The sequence below is a fragment of the Lactuca virosa genome, chromosome 7, assembly GCF_052849685.1.
Source record: "Lactuca virosa cultivar CGN04683 chromosome 7, Lactuca_virosa_CGN04683_v6, whole genome shotgun sequence".
NCBI lineage: Eukaryota > Viridiplantae > Streptophyta > Magnoliopsida > Asterales > Asteraceae > Lactuca > Lactuca virosa.
The window spans coordinates 86,814,807-86,827,935 of record NC_136432.1 but is presented as its reverse complement, the minus strand read 5'-3'; the positions used below and the strand labels follow the sequence as shown (position 1 = coordinate 86,827,935).

Here is a 13,129-nt window from a genome sequence, read left to right as displayed (position 1 = left end):
ATTATCAACTAGACTTCCCATGTATCTTGGCCTTCAGCATAAAGCGGGATCGCCTCAACCCCACAACACAATAACATGTCGACATATACAACTATAACCAATAGCCAACAAGTACAAGTACTCATACAAATTTACCAATCTAACATATCACCAGTGAATACAGGTAATCATACAGATCTACAGTCTAACATATAACCAACATATCATCATCCTATATACCAGGATACATAACCTAGTGGGCCGACATTAGTGCCTTCGACTTACGCGTACAATAAGGAAAACTCACCTTACAATATGAAAGATAGCTGAACTGATCACGGCTCCAAACACTGTCTCTACATGTCACCTATACAATAAATAGGGACCCATTCTCAATTTACTATTTAAATTACCCTAAATGACCTAAAGTCAAACTTAGTCAAAGTCAACAGTCAAAAGTCAAAGGTCTACATACAGACCGAGTACGCCATGCGTACTAGCTCTACGCCTTGCATATAGTATTGCTTGGCTTTTACGGGACAACACAAAGCTATGCGATGCGTACTCATATGTATGCGCTGCCAACTCATGTTGAAGTCAAACATTCCATTAAGTTCTTAATACAGAAAGACATCACGTCCAACTCTCATATATGGTCTAAATAAGTGTCCTAAGTGATAAAGTTCCAAACTTTATGTGCATGGCTCATCAAGGCTTAAGAACAAACCATAATCTTATAACAACTTCTAAGGATCTCAAACTCATGCATGGATGGTTGGATATGGCCAAAACACCATTTTTGTGACTTAATACCCTTAAATACTTCTGGAAATGCACTCCAAAATGTCTAGGGTCGTTCATACTCAAATGAACCAAAATAATGGGACAAAATGGCATAACTTTAACATCTAAACTAGATCTAACAATGGAAGCATAAAGGTACAAACTTTATACCTTCTGGAGATGAATGAGGGAGAAGAACTTCCAAATCCACAGTTGATTCAAGCTTTCAAGCAACTCTACCACCTTCTTCGTCCTTCAAAATCACTCAAAGAACACTCTTTAAGCTCACAATGCACCAAAATGGGGTTAGGGTTTCAAGGGAGATGTTTGGGGAAATGGAGGCTGAGAATGGAAGGGTTTCATGAAGGTTAAGGTCCTTAAATAGGGTTCAACACCCCAAAATTAGGGTTTGGACTCTGGCCACCTACGCTCTGCGTACTTAAGATCTACGCCTTGCGTAGATCATTAAAGACCCGTCTCTAAGTTTCCTTCTACGCAACACGTAGAAGGCTATCTACGCTCTGCATAGATCAAAACTCGATATTTACACTTAACAAATAGAGAAAGGAATTTACCTACAAGGACCGGGTGTTACATAATGTCTCATCTTCTAACTTTATTATGTTATAATTTCTCATAAATTAGTGAAATCTATATACTCCACATCATACAAGTTGAACACAAATTACTAACTTTGTATATGTATATATTGTGAGGTCGAACCTTGTAATCTGATGTGTCAAAACCACTTCACGTTGATCATCAAGCAACGTTTGATACACTGTCAAGAACTCAACCAACATCAACGTGAAGATTTCTTGTGCATGAAGAATTGGATCCGCAATCTTAGTGTTTATATATCAGATAGTTAATCCTAGTATATAAGTTGTGTTAGGGTTCTTTGTAAAAAAACGGCTTTATGCATTCTCTCTTTGTAAGAGTTTTATTAATCGAAATAAGTTTCTGATTAAGACTTTGTTCTCTTTATTGTTTTTTTATTCCTTGTTGTTCAATCTCCAAGATCCAATAACTGGTATCAGAGCGGGTTCTCTGTGTTGGAATATGGTGTCCACAGTCACAACAATTAGTTATATTACTATTAATTGTGGGGTCCTTTTGGGTTACACGCAGGGACATGAATAAGCAACTGATCACACAAGAAAATTATAGCGACCTGATTTGTTAATTAATTAAGTATTTAGTTTATTAAATAAAATCTAGCGATCTAGAAGGTTCTAGATGAAGGAATTGGAAAGTCAAATAATTACCAAATATATGGATAATTATCGTTTGACTAGATATTTATCCTTTTTAGGGTTTAAATCATTCCCTATAACTAGAGGGGTCCTAGGCCGGATTTGTGAGTGCATAAAAGATGAATTCTCTCAAGAGAAACCATAGTATTCGGAACAACCTCTCACTTCTCGAAACGCTAAATCACAGCTGCCTACACGACATGTAAAGGGTTGTACGTGACGTGTAGGGTTCGGTCCAGCTTTCTGGTTTGTGTCATTCAGTGTGTTCGTGCATGGGGTGTTGTCAGATGTTGGTGATCCGCTCATTGGGTGCTAAAACGGAAGAAGAGCTCTCTGTTGGGCTCTTAGCACTCATTATTCAATCAAGATCTACGAAGGTTTCAATGAATACAAATGTATGTATTCTAAGTTTCTTTCTGTTTATTTAAGTTGCAATTGATTGATAGAACTTAGATCTATGGTTGGCTTATGGGAACAATGTTTTAGTTGCTTCCATTGTACGCCTTCATGACCTTTTAGATTCCCCATAACTTAACAGTGGTATCAGAGCCGATTGTTCTTGTCTATTGTACTTAGGGTTTCTATGCTTTTGTGTTTAATTGAGTTTATATGTTTGGATCTGATCACACGGACAATATACAATCTTTCACAACAAAGGACAAATGAGAAATCAAATATCATCTTACATTTTGTTCTTAGTAATATTCTACTCAACAAGTCAATGCAAGTATCAAAATCAAGAGTGAACATTAAAAGAGAATCAATGGATTCCACATATTATTATTTATATAAGTAAAAATATAGATATGAACAAAAGATAGAAAAATATTTAATTTCACATAACAAATATGGATATAGTTAGAAAAAAAAATGGGCTATTAGTACAACAACCCCATCAAATTATTTCTATATATAATTTACTTTAAAAATCATCAAGGACATCCTGTATTCATTACATAATATTTTGGTGGTCGAACTGAACATTAAATCTTATTAGATTCACCATTTAGATTCTTTGGCAATATACATTATTTGTACATAGAAAAGTAAAAACCCAACTTTTTCATCGACAAATATCCACACATACACAAATACATACTTTTTTCTCTTGTGAGACGAAACTACTTAAATTGAATTGATGTCTACACGACTAATCGACTACATATGCTCAACATTTGATTGTGTTTATCAGCTACTTTAAAAGTGTTGTTTTCTGGATGTAACGAAAAACGAGCTCCGCTGGACAAAAGCATCAAGAAACCTAAAATTAGGTATTTTATTCGTTCAAACATAAATAACAATTTATTTTTTTAAGTTTATTAGTAAAGTCGGCAAAATTCCTTCGGTTATAACTTCTTGTCCATTCGTTAACATGTTGGAATCATATTTATTTTATAATTTAATTGGTGGTGTGAAATATGGTTGAGAAAAACGTGGTTAGTATTTAAAGTTGACCAAGATCCAAAGAATTGAAATCCAAATTAAATAAAAGAAATCTAGAATAAAAATTGGACCCTAGAATTAATAATGATAGAAATATCTATATTTTCAAATATTCTATTTGTGAGAATATCTTGTTCAGATGAGCACTATGATCACATTGTTTTTATGATTCATGAAGCGCATAAAAAATTGGATTAACAATAGTTCTATTTATATATTAAACTAGTTCTTGCGTAAATACAATACAGAAAATATTAATATTAATGTATTTAAATCAAATTTTCGTTTTAACGAATATATATTTATATAAAAATAAAATATTATTCTTTCATATTCACTTATATTTGACATATATAAATGACTATTCTATGTGATTTGTGAAGAATTTATCGTTAGACGTGTCGTGTATTCCAACTAATAACGTGATCCACTTAGCTTGACATTGTTACACATGATATTTGTTGGCTCAAAATCAAACATCAAAATTAAACTATTTACATAAAAAAACAAAATAATGTGTTTATTTAAGATAAAATCAAACATCTAAGTTTTTAGCTTTTAAGAAAAATCCAAATCAAAGAATAAATCTTGTTTATGGTATAAAACTTTGATTATAAACAAAGTAGCTTTTATCTAAAAGCTACTTCAAATAACTTGTAGATGATTTTAATATTTTTGCTTAACATTTTTACACAAATAAAAGTTTCACCTTCTAGCTTCCAAATATCAGCGTTCAAACAATACTAGGTTTTGGACATTCATACTGAGAGGACTAAAAATAGTTTAAATTTAACTTTAGGGTGTATATGAAATATACATTAAATTATAAGGGTAACTATTGTAATTTATCCAATGGAATGTTATAAAAAAACAGCTCCCTGTGTGTGATGCTTCGCAATCTATGTAACCCCACATTTGAATTTCTTCACAAATCACACCACACGCAGAAGCATCGGAGATTTGCAGAGGAGAAGACGGTGATAAGCATGGGTGCAGTGAACCTCTTGAACGCCATGGAAGTCTCGGATGAAGTTCTCAATGGGTGTGACATTGAGGTGGTTCGTTCTTCACTCGCTGTCGATCACACCCTTCCTTTGCCGGAGATGAAACCTCAACTCGTGTAAGCTCTCGTGATGCATTTGACATGATTTGAGCTTAATTTGATTATGAATTTAATGAATAAATTCACTCCATTTCTGTTATGTTTTATAAGAGAGAGTTTATGATGTTAATTGGCGGAAACGTCCATGTATTCTGATGCATTTGACATGATTTGAGGTTAATTTAACTATGAAACGAACGGAAGAAATCATTTCAGTTCTGTTATTTTGTTAATAGAGAGTAAGTACGTAATTAGCGAAAGCGTCCATGAATTTTGGAGACGATTTAACTAGTTTCAGGTCTGAACGATTGTTATGAAAATCTGATGTTTTAGTAATTGAAAATACTGAAAATCTATTAGTCAGGCTGATTCCTACAGAAACTGTAGATCGGAGCTAGTGCTTGATGCTGAACTTGTTCTATCATATTAATTACTTTAATTTGCTTTTGTTTCCCCAATGCTTGAAGTGGAAAATGAAATAGATACGAAATATATATAAAACTCATTGACTCATTCAATGCCCCCTTTTGTCAACTAAATTGATAAACTAGAACACGTTTTCTGATTATTTCTACAAGAGTATTACGTTAGTTTGCTGATGTTTCTCCAACATTTGATGTAGAAATGAACTACTCCTATAATCCTATTCCCCTTTGGTCAAATAAATTGGTAAAACATAACATATCTGCTAATTCTTTTTCCATTATAGTGATTAATTTAATTACTAAATCTCAATTCACTAATGTTCCCTCCCATTTTTTATGTTTAGGAGAAACAATTTCACATTCAACTCAAGTAAACTGATAAATCAGAACATTTTTGTGAAGGAAAAAGGAACCTAGTTAACCAGTTAAGAACTTTTGGAAAACATATGAACCTCAATAGAAAACAGTTGTTACTTATATTAGCTCTGTTCATATGGATTTTGTTACCCATTTTATGAATACCATTTATGTAGATCTACTAATCATTTAATCTACTTATATCCACATTCTTCTATCATTTAAAAACCACATCAATTTCCCAATAACAGTTTAAACTTAGCATTAACTCCTCTAATCTTATTATGTGATTGGATTTGACTTTGGCAGAGAACTTTGCAAGGATCTTTTCAAGCAGTGGTCAAATTTGGATGAATCACACTTCTCTACTGAGAAAGTTTCTGGTGGCATTACAAATCTTTGTAGGTATCCTTAACAAATATGTATTGTACACATGTATCTATCATTCATAATCATATTTTTGTTACTATAGTACTTAAGGTATCTGTAAAAGAAGAAAATGGGAATTGGGTGCATGTAACAGTTAGATTATATGGTCCAAATACTGAATACGTTATCGATCGTGAAAGAGAACTACAGGTTAGTAATTACTAATTACTAATTAGCATCTGACTTTTCAGACATAAAATTAAAATGCAATATATTATTTTTTTTCAAATCTCTTACATACATTCACATATGAATAGGCTCTTCATCACCTCTCAGCTGCTGGATTTGGTCCCAAATTATTAGGAGTATTTGAAAATGGAATGGTGCAATCCTTTATACATGCTCGTACTCTAGAAACAAAAGGTAAGAAACAAATTATAATGTTTTAATAATGCTATAATTGGTTTAAATTTTCAAAATATAATTTTTTTTTAAAGTACAATGCTATGTATTTTACAGATATGAGAAATCCAAAGTTGGCAGGTGAAATTGCAAAACAACTTAATAGTTTCCATCAAGTAAAAGTTCCAGGATCCAAGGAACCCCAGCTGTGGAATGACATTTTAAAATTTTATAAAAAAGGTATTTTAATATATATATATATATATATATATATATATATATATATATATATATATATATATATATATATATATATATATATATATTCTCTTTTCCTCATTACACTATCTATAAATTGCTGATTTTTTTTTTTTAATTACAGCATCCAAGCTTACTTTCGATGATTGTGAAAAGCAGAAAAAATACGCACAAATTTCATTTAAAGAAGTTGAAGCCGAGATTCTTGAACTCAAGGTAGCTTCTTTTATAACTAATAATCACATAAAGTTATAAAAAAAAAAAAAAAAAAAAAAAAAAAAAAAAAAAAAAAAAATCTGTATGTTAAACATCAGTTTTGAAAATTTAAAAGTATTTTTTTAGAAATGTTTGGTGATTATGAGACAGGAATTGACAGGTCATCTTAAATCCCCCGTGGTGTTTGCTCATAACGATTTGCTTTCTGGGAATCTTATGTATAATGATAATGAAGGTATCTTAAAATTATATTATTATTTTCATAATATAGTTTTCTAATCATCTTTTTTTTTTTTAAATTGGAACAGAGAAACTATACTTCATTGATTTTGAATATGGATCTTATAGTTATAGAGGCTTTGACATTGGAAATCACTTCAATGAATATGCTGGATACGAATGTGACTACACCTTGTACAACATCTTCCTTGTTTTAAATCAATAAATAGCAACTAATTAAACCAATATTTTTATGTGGTGATTAACTAATTATGTAATGTAGGTACCCAAATAAGGATGAACAATATCATTTTTTCAAACACTACTTAAACCCTGAAAAACCAAATGAGGTACAAATTTTCAAACTACAATGCTATAATAAAGAAATCAATAATAACATTTAAATATAAATTTAGGTTTCGGATAATGATGTGGAAACACTCTATGTGGAAACTAGCCTTTATATGTTGGCTTCTCACTTGTATTGGGCTTTATGGGCTTTGATCCAGGTAGTACTCAAACCCTTCTTACTTTCCCTAATCCATATTCCATAACATGTTTATTTACACATAAATATGTACATTACTATTTATGGATAAAAAATGTAAGTAAGTTATTATTATGGGTTTGTGTTAAAAAATGGGTTGATATATTATTTGACAGGCGAAAATGTCACCGATTGAATTTGATTATCTTGGTTATTTCTTTAAGAGATATAATGAATACAAGAGGCAAAAGGACGTGTGTTTTTCTCTAGCAAAGTCTTACAATTACAAATCTTGATATGAGACATCCATGTAAATGTGGGCTTTTGGAAAAAGGGAGTTTTTTTTTAGCTTCTAAATATTAAAAACTTGATGGACACCTCGAAATTCTTTAGGATTTAGAAGAAATCAACGGTTAATAAAACATGGAAAATAGTGTAAACTTCATTTGTAATCATGAAATCTATATGTGATCGATAAAATATGTTGGTTGTAATAGTTGTGTGATTTTGAATATAAGATACTCTATTCCCTATTTTCTTATTATTTTATGTTAGTTAATTTGAATAACATTTGGAATAATAGACAATATATCTAATCTATTTTATTTTTTCGTCTCAACGGGTCAAATTTTTTAATCCATTGATCCAATAAAACGTAAGACTAGCTTCTTATTTATTGCCTTTTGGTTGCCTTTCAATATTTATTAAAGGTTTGATATTCAGTGATATTAGTACGTTGAATCTTCGGTTAAGATTCTATAAAAATAAAATTTAGATGAATCTTGAGTTTTCAAGATTCATAGTATTTGGATTATGAGTTTTCATAGTATTGAAGGTTTGCATGAATCTTGAGTCTTCAAGATTCAAAATAACATTTAGATATGTTGGATTGTCGTAAAAATAAAATTAAAAATAAAATTAAAATGATCAAAAATGAAAAGTTGAGATTGAATGTGAAAATATGTAGATATTTCACACTATTTGTAAGAGAGAAAAAAAAAGTTTCGAACTTTATCCAAATAAATCGTAACATCCTATAAAATATTAACGTGTGGCAAATTGTTCATTAAAAAAAATACGTAATCGTTGTTTGAGATCAAACTTAAAACGATGTGAGGGACTGAGGGTTAGATTGCAACTTGCAAGAGATTGACTATTGTTTCTGTTAAATAATGTTTTTTGTGTGAATAATTCATTAAAAACCACCAATAATAATGAATGTTAAAAATTATAATAACATTTTCTAATTTTTTTTTTATCACTTTTAAACACGGCCCACTTTCCTTTTTTTCTCCTTTTCATTTTATAAGAATTTTTTGTGTACTTATCTTTTCTCCTTTTTAAGTATTAATTAAAAACATCATAATTAAAGATAAAATTTTAAACATGGCAATACTTTTATGAAAACAGTTTTTTCAGAATATGCCGCTTTAATAATGACAAACTATATGAATAAACATGAGTACTCTTAGTCTCTTACGGTGAATGAACTATTACGTGAGTGCATTTTGACAATAAATCCTACAAAATGATATACCTTTTTAACGCGTGAGTTATTTCATGAGTTCAAATTTTGTAAAAAGTGCCATGATATTTTATTTCATATGTGATTATTTTATGATGACCATTTTTTTAAAACTTGATTAGTTCCATAATGTTTTTTAAGACAAGCCACGTTTATTGTGATAAGTTTTAATTTATAGTCGTTTACGTATATATAATATATAATATATAATAGTTTATAAAAAAAATTTGTAAAAGAAAGTAGAAGGTAGGGCCACTGAAATCATTAAAGCGTGTTCATTTGACAAAGGAGTTTCTATTTATATCACAAAATTGATATCATAGAATGAACTACTATGTAATACTTACATGCTTTCTTTCACCAATTCATGAACTACTATATAATGATCATACACAAACAAATACAAAATTGATTATTAATGATAATTAGGATATATAAGATATATCTAGATAATCATCTATGATCAAGACAAATTACCAAACATACTTATGATTAAATTAATGTTCTCCAACATAGTTAAAGTTCTTACCTTTATTACTTAATCTAAGATGTGATTAATCCTACCTCTAACAATTTAATGATCATAAACTACTAGGTAAACAAGTTCATGCAATTCAAATGGTCATTAAACTACACTTAACTTGAATCAAAGCAACACGGATGCAAACTTTAACATGCTAGGTAATGATAATCAAACACATGCATTAACCAACTTCATAAATTCCAAATATAAGAAACTAGCACATAATATTAGGGTTCATCTACACTAAACGAAAGTCTGATGATTAGCTACTCATAGCAGAAAATAAGCACACAAAAACATAAGATTTCGACATAGTTAATCTAATACAAACCGAATGTGATGTGTAATCTTCAAATATTCAATCTCCAAGCGTTCTCTCTTCCAAAGGGTTGTTTTTCGCACATCTCTGACCTCTAAATCCGACTATATCTCCAGAAAATCAGATCCAACCTCCGAAATTGATTATGGAAGGAGTGTCTATAGTTTCCATAAAATCGTACCTCACGTCGTGAGAATTAAGGTCGCACGTCGTGAGCTTAGATCAGTTCGTGTCTGGTAAGGAAACTACATTCCGTGTAGTTATCTTCTAGAAGAATCCTCCTCACGAAGTGAGATTACAATTGTGACATCCCAATCCAGAAAAGACCGATTTTGTTTATGCTTTATAAAAATCAGAGTACCTCTTTTAATAAAAATGTTGCGGAATTTGTTCCCAGAAAAACATGATAAATACGTTATCAAAGCATTTCCGAAGAAATGTATTTTTATCCATTTTAAAACATTTGGGATGTCATCGTCAATATAGAAACATAAGCATAAACAGAACTAACATTCATTTACACTAGTGATCTACATCTCTTTTAAATCCCTCAGTGTAAAGTAACTTCATATCGACGCCTGTGATACAAATAAGCTTGAGTGGTTCAGGTTGGGAAACCTGGTGAGTACATAGGGTTTTCAACCCACAATAATATAATTATTATGTTAAACATCAAACAATCAACCCAATTACCCATCCTCATTATCTTCTTTAATCTTAAGGATCTACCCTAAGATTCAGCTATTCCTCGTTCATTCATTCCTAAGGAGTATCCTAAGAAATCGACACTAAGTCTGCATAGTCGCCAGGGTTTATATCGTTTATTGACAGTATCGTTTTCGAGAGTCCACTCGTAATACCTGTCAATGGGTTTTTAGAGTACACCGGGTGAACACATCGTTCACAACACCTACAGGTTGCGAGCCTGCTAGTGTTCCACTAGACTGTCTAGAATAGTTTGTGGTTGTCATCCATACTCTGCTAGATGACGGGGCCATCGCTTGGGTCATCGTTTGGCTCATCGTTTTGGCTCATCGTTTTGGCTTATCGCTTAGGTCATCGCTTCGCACCATATTTTATCACTCATATATCATCGCTTATCATTCATCTCATCTTTCATCGCTCATCATTTATCTCATCTATCATCACTCGTCATTTATCTCACCTCTAATCTACCCATGTATTACCCAACACATTTTGTACATATAAAATACATATACAGTTTAGATAATTTAAAACATGTATAAAACGTTTCATCCAGCATAGACAGCAAGTATTCAGACAGTATACACACATAGCACGCAATTTATATAAAATACTTCATATATATGTGTAAGATGAAAGTAACTATGCGCTCACTTGTTAAAGTGATGACTCCAAACTCGGGCAGCACTTCGCTTTTAACGATTCTATTTTCCTTCAACGAAACCTAGCATTATTATCGCTAAGTTTTAGTCTAATCTTTATTGCGACTAATTATTAGTCTAGATTCATCATTAACTCAAAGTCTACTTTCATGATCTATCAAGTAAGGAACAACTAGGTAAGATCATATCGGAGGTAGGGTCCGTTTGGTATACGAAGTATACTGTTTGGAAATCCCACTTTAAACACCTCACTAAATCACAGCCTAGACATCATTCCCGTAAGTAGATCAATCAGTATAACGACTTTGAATCACTGATAAATCTTATTTCTAGGTTCATAATAACGATATTATATTTAAATATAAGCTATATTTAAAGTATGGTAGACTTATTTCACTAATAGCGAGTTTTATTAAAAACCGGGCTCCGCTGGAGCAGAGCTTCTGAGCCGAAAAGCTCTTTTTCTCGGAGCCTTCGTGTGCTCCGGGGCTTTCTTCTGGCGCTAGGGAAGTTTCCTAGGCTTTAGGGGGGTTTAGGGAGTCTAGAGAGAAGTTAGAGAGAGAAAGAAAGGTTTATGGTGTGAAGAAAATATGAAGAGTTCATCTCTTATTTATAGGGGTTTTCTCGTAGAGTAGACCCTAAGTTTCGTCCATATCTTCCGCGTACGAGCTCCGTTTTCTACGTTCTTTTTATCCACACGTTGTTATTTACGAGTACTACAACTTTCATTTAGACCTCTTCGGCTAGTTCTCATTCTATCTCCGATTTGCAAAACTGTATCGAATTTATCGCGCTCAAAGAGTAGGGACTAAGTTTCGTCCATATCTTTCGCATACGAGCTCTATTATCGACGTTCTTTATATCCACGTGTTGGTATTTACGAGTATTACAAATTTCATTTAGATCCCGGTTGCTAATTCTCACTTTATCTCAGATTTACAAAACTGTATCGAATTCGTCGCGTTCGAAGAGTAGGGACTAAGTTTCGTCCATATCTTTCGCATACGAGATCCGTTTTCGACTGTCTTTTTATCGTTGAACTCCTATTAACGATATCTTCATTTCTTGTTTAGAATTTTTTGGTTAAAAATCGACCGATCTAAAATTTGAATTTCGGGTTGTGTACTGTTATGCTAAATCTTAGAAAAATCATAACTTCCTCATACGAAGTCAGATTTGGACGTTCTTTTTATGCACACTCTCAGTTTAACATATACTACGACTTTCGTTTAGATCGCTAAGGATAGAAAGTATTTTATCGTAAATTCACTTCTTACGATTCCCGGTGTCGTGTCGGTTTTGTCGTAAAACTTCGACGGGTCATAACTTCTTCGTTATAACTCGGATTTCGGCGTTCTTTATATGTACGGAACCCTTGTGACATATACTATAACTTGGTTAAGATCACTCCTTCTAAATAATCTTCCATCAAAAGGTCATTTTTGACGCTCATTGTCTCTAAATTGGCTAGCCCGAATATGCGGGTGTTACAATTATCTCCCCCTTAGGATGATTACGTCCCAGAATCATCAATAAAACAGGGCTTGTATAATGAATCCATATGTTATCTCTTCATCCTAGGTAATAACTGTAACCTCTATGTTTCTTCGAACGAGTATCTGACTCTTGGACTTCTTAACTGCAGGCGGTGCTTGATCTTGCACTCGTACTCTATCTCACGTTAGGCTTTCAATCATGACCTTCCTATCACAATCTCGACTCTTATTAGAGACTCCTTCTTCTTCTTAACAACTTAAGATAAGTTTCTTTCTTCGATTATCATAATAGACCGATGGGTCACGTTCTAATGACCTCTCATCGTATGATGCATTGCTTAGACTCAGGTCTTTTAGAGTCAAATTCCCGGACGGAATATACCTTACTTCATGTCCTAATGTGATATAATCACCTTTTAGTATGTAGCACTTCTAGCTACAAGTTTCTTGCTTTAACAGCGATCGCGATACTTCTACTGATCGCTTTGATTATCTTTCATTCCAATCTTCTGGCTTAACTCAAATGCTACATCGATCTTGGTTCTCTGAACCTCGTAACATACTCATCTTAGTCGGACTCGATTTGATATGACCACTAGGGTC

General features: G+C 32.2%; 1 protein-coding gene across 2 annotated transcripts; it reads left to right on the top strand.

Moving 5' to 3' along the window:
* Positions 1-4,336: 4,336 nt before the first annotated feature.
* Positions 4,337-7,837, top strand: LOC145125915 (putative ethanolamine kinase). 2 transcript variants are annotated; one of them, XR_013716218.1, is made up of 11 exons: positions 4,337-4,581; positions 5,655-5,746; positions 5,818-5,924; positions 6,032-6,137; positions 6,234-6,356; positions 6,499-6,590; positions 6,751-6,825; positions 6,899-7,004; positions 7,093-7,159; positions 7,226-7,318; positions 7,473-7,515. XR_013716218.1 is itself a non-coding variant. In XM_079061324.1 (11 exons), the coding sequence occupies exons 1-11, from the start codon at positions 4,349-4,351 to the stop codon at positions 7,590-7,592; spliced, it is 1,224 nt and encodes a 407-aa protein (XP_078917450.1). In that variant the 5' UTR covers positions 4,337-4,348; the 3' UTR covers positions 7,593-7,837. The 2 variants fall into 2 exon arrangements, 1 of the variants encoding a protein (XP_078917450.1); XM_079061324.1 differs by having other exon boundaries at positions 6,741-6,825; positions 7,473-7,837.
* The last annotated feature ends 5,292 nt before the right edge of the window (positions 7,838-13,129 follow it).